Source organism: Astyanax mexicanus, chromosome 9 (genome assembly GCF_023375975.1).
Source record: "Astyanax mexicanus isolate ESR-SI-001 chromosome 9, AstMex3_surface, whole genome shotgun sequence".
Taxonomy (NCBI): domain Eukaryota; kingdom Metazoa; phylum Chordata; class Actinopteri; order Characiformes; family Acestrorhamphidae; genus Astyanax; species Astyanax mexicanus.
In genome coordinates, this window is record NC_064416.1 from 29147271 (window position 1) to 29160449 (window position 13179).

The 13179-nt window shown below is 38.6% G+C and overlaps 1 protein-coding gene across 3 annotated transcripts in view; it reads right to left on the minus strand.

Moving 5' to 3' along the window:
* The window catches only part of LOC103044356 (FERM domain-containing protein 5), a 147049-nt gene extending 138826 nt beyond the window's left edge, over nt 1-8223 (minus strand). For 2 of the 3 annotated variants that reach the window (XM_022679777.2, XM_007235680.4), the window contains exon 1: nt 7861-8223. In XM_022679777.2, coding sequence (XP_022535498.1) covers nt 7861-7962 — 102 coding nt within the window. In that variant the 5' untranslated portion in view covers nt 7963-8223. The remainder of the gene's footprint in view (nt 1-7860) is intronic. The other variant, XM_015602011.3, reaches the window with a different exon arrangement.
* Nucleotides 8224-13179: the final 4956 nt, after the last annotated feature.

Here is a 13179-nt window from a genome sequence, read left to right on the forward strand (position 1 = left end):
ATTCATTAAAATAATTTATTTTGTTGCATTATTAATATTTTATACAAAGCCTTGGTATAGTCTTGGTATTCTTGGTAAGTTACAGTTGTTTACAAAATTGTTTATAAAAAACAAAAATGTAGATATTAATTTTTTTCAAGTGAATCCTTAAATTGTGACACTAAATAAACTTTATCCGTTATTATGTTGTAGTGTATTCTTGAAATTAATAAAAAATATATGTTTTGTCATATTTCCAAGAATACCATTATTAGGGGTGAGACAAAATATCACAGCTGTGTTTTGCCTTTCTGAACATCACTCAGAAACAATAATTGTAGCATTTCAGTTTGTGAACATTTTGATGGATCTTCCTTAACTTGATCTGTCTTTAAGATGCTCAGTTAATCTCTGTTCTGAATGCCAGGTGACACTGATCCCTAATCGTCTAAGTATCCAAAATATCTCTATACACCACCAGGTACTTTCCCACAGTCCCAAAAGACTCTTGTTATTTTCCACCGCATCATTCCTACACTATATGAGACCTGCACTGAAAAAAAATCCAACCTACAAAACTTTAAATTACTATTTTTATTAACTTGATTGAACAAAAGTTTGAACAACAATGTTATACGGTGAGTCAGCAAGAAAATATTTCCCACAGTTCCCTCTAAAATACACAGTCACTACCATCTTCACAGTGAGGACACTCTGTAACAACGGAGTTGAGTCATGTTTTCAGAAGTTTGGTATCAACTTGGTACTGCTCATGGTACTGGCTCACATGAAATCCCTACTCAGCACAGATTACAGCACTGCAAACTCCAGCTGCAAATGCGAAAGTGTTCTAAGATAAGCACATCTCTATTATCTGTCATATTTAAAGGCAGAATTCATAATTCATGCACGTAAAAATTCAGGGAGCATACTCAGCTCAATGGCAAGTATGAAATAGAGAAATGTATAAAGAACTCTCCTTTTTTTCCTTCAAGTTACATCAAATCACAGCCATACTGTAATGTAAATTATGGAGATGCACTGATTTGGGAATTCTGAGGTGATGACGATATCTGACATTACATGTATATGACTTGACAACCCAACAACTTAAAAACTAATAAAAATAAATTTAATTAATGAATTTTAATGTGTATTAGGGTGGCCAGCGATACTTGGTCCTTTTCTAAGATACAATAAATACATCAGAAAGTTTCGGTTTGTAATATTGGTTATATCAGCCAATGCTAAAAAAACAATAACCAGCTGATAACAATATAATTCCAATATCATTGTGCATTCCCAGTAAATTACATTGATAAAAATATTGTGACACAGCTGATATACACTCTGATGTTAAAACACCAGCTACCTTTAGTAAGGATATATTTTCAACCTATGCTCAGTTCTCTTATACATATGTAAACAACGGGTGTTTTTAGCGAGGGATTAAGTAACATTAATTCCAAAAGCATCTAGAAATTATTTGCCATGTCTACACCTGGACATCCCAATCAATCAAAAGTCATAAAACTAAGTCTCCCTGGCAGACGTGTCACTCCGAACAATCAAGCAACTTTAGACACATATTTAAAGAAGTGGTACCTTCTCCCAAAGAATTGATCAAAAGTCTACAAGGACCTCTGAGCATCACTATAAAAAGATGCCACTCTTTCTGCAGCAGCGGACATAATAAGAACAGTGGGAATGTGTACTTATTGCACACACACTCGCCTCCTCATGGACAGGGCATGAATTACAGACGCTTTTCAGCTTTTTCTGTCACTATTAAAATAAATTTAGTCAGTGATGTACAATATTCAGTTAACATGACCACTATCTGCATCCTCTAGACACTTACATAGTGATTACACTCTCAGGACCATTTTTATTTCAAACTGGAATCCATTGTCTTAAGAAAAACCTGTGTTAAAATGTTATCACTTTTTTATGCAAATGTAAAATATATTTTCTATGGTAAATGTAACCTCGGCACTGCCTTCTTGAAATAAACTGCACTATAGGCATAGCTTCAGGCAATGTCCCTGTCCCCTGACGAAGATATTCACCTGTGCCAATGTAATGTTAATATGAGAGTGAAACATGAGAAGAGAAGGCCAGGAACACAGCCGTAGGTTACCAAGCCTTTCTTCCTCTCAAACCTGATACAGTAAAGGTTGGACGTGTGAGAAAAATTAGGCAGTGTTGGCCTGTAGCAATAGTTTTTTAATTATTATGCTATTACTTTATTATTATATCAGTGAAACAATTATTTCTGGGACAATATATTCAACAGTTATTATGCCTGTTTTCAATAGAAGATAAATTGTCCCAGGATTGGAAAACAAATATGCAATTAGGCAGTAGACAAAATAAGTGTCTGGCCTTCACTGACACACCTCATATATAATACCAACAAGGGTTGCACGATATATTGTTTAATTCCAGAAAAACAATCTACTTTACCTTTTAAAAGGACATTTAAAAGCCAGATTAAAGGGACGATTATTGTTGGTTTGCAGTTGTCCTCTGGGTTTGAGTGCTCGGCTGACTCTAAAGCGCTGACTCAGCTCTCGGTCGGCCCGGATCTCTGAAGTGCGATAGGTGGGGGCAGGGCTGGTAACTTCACAGGTTCTGCATTGTTTAATATTGTGATATAAATTGTCAGAAAAAACATTGTAATGTTAAATTTTTCCAATATCGTGCAGAACTTAACCCGAACCTAGGTTATTTGGGATGAGTTGGAGCTCAGGGTGAACAGAAAGCAGTCAACAAGAGCGCAGGACTTTTAGGAATTTCTTTAAAACAATTGAAGAACCATCCCAAGTTCTACTTCACAAAGCCAACTGAGGGCATAATGCGACTAGTGGGAAAGGTTGGCATTAAGGCAAAAGATGCTACTTTTTAGGCCTATTTAGGCCACTCTCTCTTCCAGCTCGTCACTTGTGCAGGCCCTTCCCATCTCTGCAGCTACTGAGACTTGGCAGCCTAGTGCAGGCGTTTTATAAAGGCACGTGTGTGCTCCATCATTACTGTAATGGTGTTAACAGGCTGTGTTTCGGGTCACTGGAGGCAAGGTGACAGACACAGAGCGGCACTCTGTTTACATTCGTTACATCATAGCAACCCCCCAACCCCCTACATTCACAATGTCACAGGACATCAGAGAGAAAAGCAAGACAGAGAGAGAGAGAGAGAGAGAGAGAGAGAGAGAGACAGAGAGAGAGAGTTGGCGACCTAGTTCTGCCTTTCACTACTGTTCACCAAGTTAAGGTGCCCTGGAATGGAGAGTGACCAGTAAGAGACATCAGAGAAGACATTAGTGCAGAACCATGCTACCTAAACCTCTGATAGTGATACACCACTACTGTCCATTGGCCACAACTTTTCCAATCCATCCAAGCAGAAGCTTACCTCATATAATAGGGCACTAATGATAAACTCATACTGTATGTAAGCTGCATAGGATTGATTATCGCAGGACACTACTAGTGTAAAAGCCAAATGTAAGTTAAATTTTTCGTCAATAGTGTTGAATGCCTTAATTGCATGCATACACGGCAGCATTTGATTTGCTATTGGTTTGAGGAACTTTTAAGAATGAGCATGATAAAAAAGAGCTTTTTTGAAATAAGATGAAGTTGTCTGGTTACGTTTTGGAATGTCAAATGATGCAATGCTCCTAAGCTTTGCTTTGGATGGAGTAGAAGACAACAATAAGAGATTGAATACGACAATCCTGGAGTCCGTAAGTGGAATGTTACCCTCAGCTTGCTTTACAAGCGGAACAAAATGGCTAACAGAGTCAGAACTAAGTTTATTCTGCACTTCTGCAAGTGGCCAGATAAAAGTTAGCACTCCTTACCAAGACATCTAGTATGCTATTACACATTCATTACACAGTTACTACTTCAGTATGTAAAGCTGTATAAGTATATGTGTAGCCCATATCAGTCTAAATGTTTAATAATGTATTGTTTATAACTCTTATCTTCCTTCAAAACAGCATTGCAATCCAATTCTTTCGTCTGGGTGCAACTACATTATTTGCGGAAAAAGTGTAAGTTAAGCAACTAGTTATTACTGCATTGTAAAAAAAATCTCAAAATTGGTTTGTGGTTTATAAGGTTCTCTTTTTTGTGAAGATTTAAGAAAAATGATAAACAATATGTTTATCATATGATATTAGAGAAAAACAGGAAAATCCTTTCACACAATATTGTCCAGCAAAGTATGGAAAGAAGCAAATATATGTCTGTCGCAGACAAGTGCTTCTAGGACAGACAGACATGCTGATAGTGACCATGCTCTAATACGCTCTAAACAAGCTGGGCTCTAGCACCGTCACTGCCTTCCCTCCATTACGTCACACTGCCAAATGACCCTGTGCTGCTGCTGCACACGGCACACCTGCTGATACTTCGCCGGCCCACCTGGCCAGCCTCCAGCTCCAGCTCTAGCTCCAACTCTGCTCCACCACCTACCATTCTCTGCCTGTGTGACTTGCTGCGTAACCGTGCACACTCAGCACTGCCCGGCCTCCCAGGCCCTGGAATCAATTCTCTCTTCCCAGCAGCTGTCAAAACTGGGATCTCCTTCCACTCCCGCTCCCCCATGGGACTGACTATGGGTCGAACTTCAGGCCTCCCACAATGGAGAAATATCAACAAGTCAATACGGTGTCGGGTTACTGTGATAAAATGGCTTGACACTGCCCTTTTGCATAAGACACCAATTTTCCTAGGCACCCGTCATCCACCCCACTGTATTTCTCCACAATATACATAAGACTTTGTGATGTGCACAGAAATCCACAGGGAATACAAGTGGTCCACATGCTCCTCTGCATTGCTTACTTCTAAAGAACGCAGGACGAAGCTGCCATCAAGCTGATCGTAACTGAACATGATCAGTGCGCTACCTTGTCTGTGGTTCTAAGCGCCACATAAAAGAATGGAACCATCAAAGTAAAAAGAAAAAGCACAGAAAGAGAAAAAAGTGTGACAGGCACCTTCATGGACCTTTCTACGTCTTCCAATAAAAGAAATCGCTCTCACTTTATTTCGCTTGCTCTAAACAAACAGGCCTTTTTTCTACAGCTTTTGTTCTTGCTTCATCTGCTGATATTTCGTTGGAAACACTTAGCCCACAGGTGAGCATACTTTATATTACAAAAATCACATTACAGACTGAGTAAAATCCGTCATCATGACACCTAATAATTTTTTCGTCTAAGCTGTGTTTGTCACTGTACTTTAAAAACTGATACAGGCTGGGCAGGGCACATGCACATAATTTTGTAAATACTGATTACAAATTTATTTTTTTCATAATATGGGCGTTATAAAAAGTTTAAAAAGTTAGAGGTATAAAATTAAGCAATGAATCGAACTGTATCATTCATTATGAGACTTTCAATTCAGTTTACATAAGCGTAAAAAATACAAAATGCAGACTGGAGCATTTGCAAAATATATAAGAAAGAAAAGTAAACACATGAGCCTAGGACAGATTAGCATATTAGCTACAGGCTCCCATATTATCTATTTTATCAAAGCATCTATATGCTTCAATGAAGTTAAAATGGAAAATATATAATGTTATTGTCACACACATTCTCAGCTATTACTTTATTGAATTGTATCAAAAAACTACATTGAAATGAGAAACTAAGAATATTGTGAATCCGACAACTAAGCACAGTTTTGTGAAGATTTATGAAGGGCTAGGAGTACAGTTCTTTAGCTGGACAAGAACATCTAATATTCGATATATAAGTCAGAGCTCACTTGGAACAAATGCAGCAGCAAACAATCAGTGTCTTCTATAAATGTCAAGCTCCCATTAGAACATTAGTCTTGTGCATTAGGACTTTGTTACTGTAGTAGTATGTGCTTATTACTAGAAAAAATATGTGCCATTTAGAAACAAAGCAAGCATATCAACAATATCCGTCCATGTGATGATAAAAAGCAGTTTGTAATATACTGTGTTAAAAGGACTTATTTCTATATGAGATGCACACCTTATTTAGTTAACATCTGAGGAATTTGTGCTCCATTCGAACGTTTCTGCTTGAAACAGAAGCGGACATACCTGAACTCTGCCGTTCTGTGAAATGTAAATGCGGCTACACTCTAATCACACTGATTTCATGCTCTTCTGTATTGGCAGAGCTGTTAAGTGTGCGCCACTCACCCATGCTACACTGTTAAATTGACTGCTTCCACAAGCGCCTGGAGGGCAGTTTCAGGACTCCAAGCCTGCAGACTACCTCATTAATGGATGTGATGTTTGGATGACATGCCAAGACATACATAACAAAATGGTTCCTGAACTGAAAATCTCTAAATCTGGGGAATCTGGGTGAAATCTATTTTTGGGTGACAGTAACCCCTCCCTTACTTGCACACACACACACACACACACTCAAAACAAAACAGGATGGATATAAAAATCATATGAGTACAGAAAAACTGCATGAACTGCATACACCTTATAGATACATACATTTAGATAAAACACTGTTTAACACCCATGGGCCAACAAAATGCGTGTGGTGGTACCTAAACATGAAAGAAATACATAGGCTATCATTTTGGTAACACTTTATTTGAATGGTCGTTTATAGATGCCTTATAGATATGCTCATCTGACACTGAACTAACATTCAACTGCATGTCTAATAAATGCAACTGAATTGTTAGGAAAAAGAAAATTATTCTCTTTTTAATGTACTCTTACACCTAACTCTAGACCAAACTCTAGGGTTAGATATGGGGTTTAGGTTAAGGTTTGGGTTAGGTTTAAGGTTAAGGTAGATGTAGGGTTAGCTTCTGTAGATAATCATTTAGATTCAATTTAGGATTAAATTGTGTACATGTCTTGTATTATTATTATTATTAGTATTATTATTATGAGCCATCTATAAAGGACCATTTAAATAAAGTGTCACCAAAATAATAGCCTGTATATATTTTTATGTCACATTTTGTTTTTGAGTACCATCACACACATCATCTGTTGACCTATGCTTCTAGAGGTATGTATCTAAAAGGTATTTGCAGTCTTTTTGGGTGTTTTTTTGGAGCTCATAAGATTTTTAGTAATATGAATGTTAGGTCAGCATCTATGAAGCATCTTTAAGTGATTCAAATAAAGTGTTCCCATCAGTTTAAATGTACAATGTGACATTGAAGTGGACATGAACTGTAGGCCCTATTTTAGTTTTTAAAAAAAAGCTTTAGATTTTTATATGTCGTTTACTATTATAACCTTCAATAGACTGGAGTTACTTATCAGCATTCATACTCTGTCTGTCACTGCAGACACTGGTATCTAGTTAGAATGGCCCAACCATTCTCCATTCTCCAGACTCCAGACTGAAACGGTCATTCTTCAGGCTTGAGATTATGATCCAGGGCACTAGAAAACACATCAACCCAGCCGTTTTCTGAAAGTTGGGCTAAGGCAAGTTGCAGCCCGCTGACCAAAGCTCGCCATGTTGAGCGTGACTTCCACATTTTCTCAGTGGGCTGTCCTGGAAGTGGGGGGACAGTGGTTTACGTGACCAGCGCGCATAACGATGCTGGAAAAGCACAACAACGAAAAAAGCCTTAAAACCCTGAAACAGACCAGACAAACCTCCCCATCCTTTCTTCTTCCCACAGCATTCCTGAATGATATCCAGGCTCTTGGTCTCAGTGCGGCTCTCCGCAGCCTTTCTCTATCCCTCTGTCTCTCTCTCTTTCTCTCCACCTGCTCCATCCTAGCACAGCACACAGCACACACTGCAAACAAAAGATTCCCCCACCGCAGCCTCCCTCTTGCCCTGCCGCAGGGCTGGAGAGCAGCGGGAGCGGACGCTGTCCGGACACTGACCTGGATGGTGCAGGTGTACTCGGTGTCGTCCAGCAGGCGGACGGTGCAGCTGAACTCTCTCTCCAGGCTCCTCACGCTGCCGCTCATCAGTCGACTCAACATGTTCGCTCGCGCTCACACGACCGACCAGCTCAGCAGCCACAGCCACACACGGCCAGCAGCGCCGTCACACCGAGCTCTCCCGCCGCTCGCGCACACACACACCCGCAGCCCGAGCGCCACGCATTCTTATTTATCCAGCGGCGCGGGCGGGCTCTGCTCTCCTCTCTCCCTCTCAGTGTGTCTCAGCTCAGGGCTCGGACGGGTCGCGGCGCTGCGGCGGTCCAGGCGCGTCTCTCCTCTGTTCACCATCCAACTGCCTGCGAACTGAAGTGCAGGCCGGGAGGGGGAGACGGGGCGGGGCTACTGCACGAGACTGACGCCTCCCTCGACCAATGGCCGCTGCGCGCAGCTTTACGTCACGAAAAGCATTGCGATGCTGCATTTGAATGCAGGTGAGGAGCTCCTTCAGTTTTACTAAAACAGATAATAACTGATTTATTTTGGTGCGATTCTGATTTATGTTCTTATGGAAAACTACAGAACCGCTACGTTGACACCATGCAAAAAAAATAATGCATGGGCACCACTTATTAAGATATTAGAACAGGATAATTAAGTGGTGGCCACAAGTTAATAAGGTGTGGGAACAAGATAAGTAAGTTGTGGCTATCATTTATTTAGGCATGGGAACAATATAATTAAACTGTGGCCACTATTTAATAAAGTGTGTGAACTAAATGTTTAAGTTGTGGCCACCACTTAACAAGGTGTGAGAACAAGATAATTAAGTTGTGAGAATGACATATTAAGGCGTGGGAACAAGATAATTAAGTTGTGAGAATGACATATTAAGGTGTGAAAACAAGATAATTAAGATGTGGTCACCACCTAATAAGGTGTGTGAACAAGATAATTAAGTCATGGCCACCACTTATTAAGGCATGGGAACAAGATACTTAGGTTGTGGTCAACACTTAATAAGGTGTAGGTACAAAATAATAAAGTTGTGATGATAGCTTATTAAGGCGTGGAAACAAGATAATTAAGTTGTGGCCACCACTTAATAAGGTATAGGAACAAGATAATTAAGTTGTGAGGATGACTTATTAAGATGTGGGAACAAGATTATTAAGTTATGACCATCACTTAATAAGGTGTAGGGACAAGTTAATATGTTGTGAGGAAGACTTATTAAGGTCTGAGGACAAAATAATAACACTGAGGTCACCACTTATTAAGCATAATCTTGTTCCCACGCCTTAATTAGTCATCCCCACTACTTAATTATCTTGTCCCCACACCTAATTAAGTAATCTCCATGATTTAATTATCTTTCCTATCCCTAATAAGTTGTCTCCACGACTTAATTATCTTGTTCCTACGCCTTAATTAGTCATCCCCACAATTTGTCTGATTACCGTGCCTTAATAACTGGTACCCACGACTTTATTATCTTGTTCTTAATAAGTCATACACAATTTAAGTATCTTGTCCAGCACCTTAATAAGTCATCTCCACAACTTAAATATCTAATTCATGGCATATTAAAGAATAGTAAAAAAATTCAAGAATATTCCACTAAAATAAAAATAACTGTAAGTCAGCAACTTAAAACATAAAGAATGTAACGTGGCAACAAAGTAATCCAACATCAACGTCTACTGCAAGCTAAAGTGCAGAATGCTTAATGCATGCATCCCTAACAGCAAAGAACATTGAATAAACGTTAAGTTTTTTTTGCATTGCATGTTTGAGTGTTAAAGATCCTTATAGGCATCAGTTATCATGTTTAAATTCTGTATCAACATTCATTTACATGTTTTTAATGCTTGGGGCTCTGAATCTACACTCACTTTAATGCTTTTAGGATAAATTTGTCTCCCACAAATAATAATATTGATTTTAATATTTATTATTTAAATATCCCTTTCTACACTGAAAGACATTAGCGATGGAAAAATGAACGATGGTTCAATGTCCTTTTGTTATCTGGAATATAAAAAAAACTGCTGAAAAAAGAACATTTACAAAAAAATACCATTAAAACAATAAATAGCAAAACAAATACAAAACAGACTGATTCTGCTACTGTCGTTTTATTGGTTTTATCGTTTATAAACATTATCATGTACAATACAATTTGACACGAATACTCCTGATGTCTTTATTTCATTTTATCTGTTTATACTTTTTTCTAGTTCAGTCCATTAACTGTAACTTACAACTAAATTTAATTTGTTGAATTTAGGTAAGGATTGGCCTAAACTGTAAATTAATTAAGCTCTGAAATTGTATGACTGTGTCAGCGTGTGATTAAATTTTTCCGCACCCGTGTTCAGTCAAATCCCGCCTCCTCAGCGGAGAACGCGTACTTTATTCTGATATAACGGAGGAACATTAACCACCAGCCAGTCCTCGCGCTGCAGGGCGGACCTGTGGGAATACGGGTAGAAAAAAAACAGCGACACGCAGCGAGAAGAATCACGACTGACTGTTTCAGTGTGACTCTCTGGCTCCGTCTGGCGGATTTGTATAGATACTTGGTTCATTGTGTCAGATACACAAAGGGGCATGCGAAAGTTTATCACCAATTAACATATCCCTTCAGTTACTGTGAAGAATTACTGTGAAGAGTTATTTTATAAAAAATCTGCATCCACTTCTCTTTAAACCCCACTGATTTATGCTCATTCTATTTTGCTTTCATCAGAATGTGATCCCAAAATGTCTTATGCAGAGTTTTGTAGTGAGGACCCACTGCAGAAAGTATTTGTGGCACTGCAGAGGAGCTGTGCATAACCACTGCTATTTCTGCTAAATCATTTTAAAGGTCTTTTACAGTCAAACAGAAGTTCTGAACTGCCTTTCTTTCACTCCGGAGTAGTTTCTCTTTTTTGGGTTGTCTAGACCTCAACTTTAGCCTTTCCTGGTTCCACTAATGATTTCTTTTTTTCAGCTTTCTCTGGATTTGTGAGAATCAAGAAAACATTTTTGAGTGCTTAGAGGAGCCTACAGTTGATGACTATAACTATCAGTAAATATGGACTGATAATTTATAAAGCTTAAAAAAATGCATCACATCTTTACTAATAATGATTGTGAATAAGCCATAGCCAGAAACATGGGCCAAAGAGCCTAAAAGTGGCGAGAGTGTTCAGTTATAGCTCAAAAAACGGGCCAGAGTCTAAAGCGGCGAGAGTGTACAGTTGTAGAGCAGAAAAAGGGCCAAAGAGTCTAAATGCGGCGAGAGTGATCAGTTGTAGCGCAGACAATGAATCAAAGAGTCTAAAAGTGGCGAGAGTGTTCAGTTGTAGCTCAAAAAACGGGCCAAAGAGTCTAAAAGCGGCGAGAGTGTACAGTTGTAGAGCAGAAAAAGGGCCAAAGAGTCTAAATGCGGCGAGAGTGATCAGTTGTAGCGCAGACAATGAATCAAAGAGTCTAAAAGCGGCGAGAGTGTTCAGTTGTAGAGCAGAAAACGGCCAAATAGTACTGACTGCAGCCTGCGGGATGGTGGAGTTGGACGTCCAGCGCATCCAGTCCCGCCCACTGGCTACAAGTGCAAGATTACAGAAAATAATTTTTTATTGTACAGTTTGATTGAGGTCAAATAACAAATTTTACATACAATTTTAACATTCCAATCAATTACATTACAAATAATAAAAAACAAGTAAACACAGATGATTTCCATTTGTTTTCATTACATATGAGAACATCCTTCCTTCATAAACATACCATGAGAGTAGTGGTAAAACTGCAGCAATACACCTGATTAGTTAATGTACTCTTCATAATCTCCTTTTTTGTTTTAACAAAAAACAAATCCCATTTGTCATGTCTCTGGAGTATAATTGATTACTAAAATAAAAAATAAAAAAAAAATAAAAAAATAGCTTACGCTACCTCCCGGCCGCTGCGCTCCTCCAGTGAACGTCGCCTCGCTTTGCCAAACATTCACACAAAGCAATCCAGACTGTTCTCATACAGAGTTCCCCAATGGTGGAACAAACTACCCTCCACTACCAGATCAGGAGAATCTCTCGCTATCTTTAAGAAACTCCTGAAGACAGAGCTCTTCAAAGAGCACTTACTCTCTTAACACCTCTAACACACTAACTACTTCTAACCTCATTTCCTTCTTCCCCTCCTTCACTCCTCTATCCTATTATTCCCCTTTGTCCTCCTTTTATCCCTATCCAAAGATGTTTTTCCTTTAAACTTATTTTACATTGTACTTGACTATTGTAAGTCGCTTTGGACAAAAGCGTCTGCCAAATGTAATGTAATGTAATGTAATGTAATGTAAAAAGGACCTCCATTATTAAAGGTATAAGTAAAAAAGAACGAAACATATCCCATTCTGTAATAAATGTAGCCTGAAGTAGCACACACTCAGCTTGTGATAATGTTGTTAGCTCTGTGTTTCTTTCTATATGATCTTAAGTGGAAAAGTGTTTACTCAACATTATTGCAGAAGCTACTGGGCAGTTGCCAAATAGTATTAGAAAATTATGTATAATTAATATAAAGAGCACTGTCATGAATACTTTAGTGAATAGTATTTACACATCGTTTTGTATATCTGTACTAATTTTCTGAAGGAACAAATGGTATTACTATTTTATTAATGTAGTGATGCGAGTGGAGATGTCTAAGGTTTCTGAATCCGTGTATCATTCGTTCATTTGATATTCAATTGAGAATCAAAATCGGAAAATTGAAAAACCAATTCGTTTTTTCGTTTTTTCGTTTTTGAATATAATACCAAAAAACGAATAACGGCTTGTATTTTGTATTTTTATTTGGTTATCCAAACAAAAATTGGAAATTTAAAAAACGGACCAGGAGCCGAATTTGATTTTGATTTTGAACTTGACCCATTTGTGTGCCCCGGACGTTACTGATTTGTTTATTCTTGGTGGGTTTCTGTTGCGCGGGAGTTCACTGCAGTGTTATCTACACAGTCTGTATTGCTGTAGGCTTTGGATGGAGTTGAGGATGGAGAGTTTTATCTTGTTCAGAGGAACTAAACGCGTTGCAGTGAAAGAAGACGATATGACAACAGAAAAAATCGGCAGGATCTTTCAGGTGTTTGTCTAACGTTCCGTAGCTAAATGTCATATTTAGTTAATGTTATTCTGTGAATTGCCGCCTACTAAATATGACATTTAGCTACGGAACGTTAGACAAACACCTGAAAGATCCTGCCGATTTTTTCTGTTGTCATATCGTCTTCTTTCACTGCAACGCGTTTAGTTCCTCTGAACAAGATAAAAC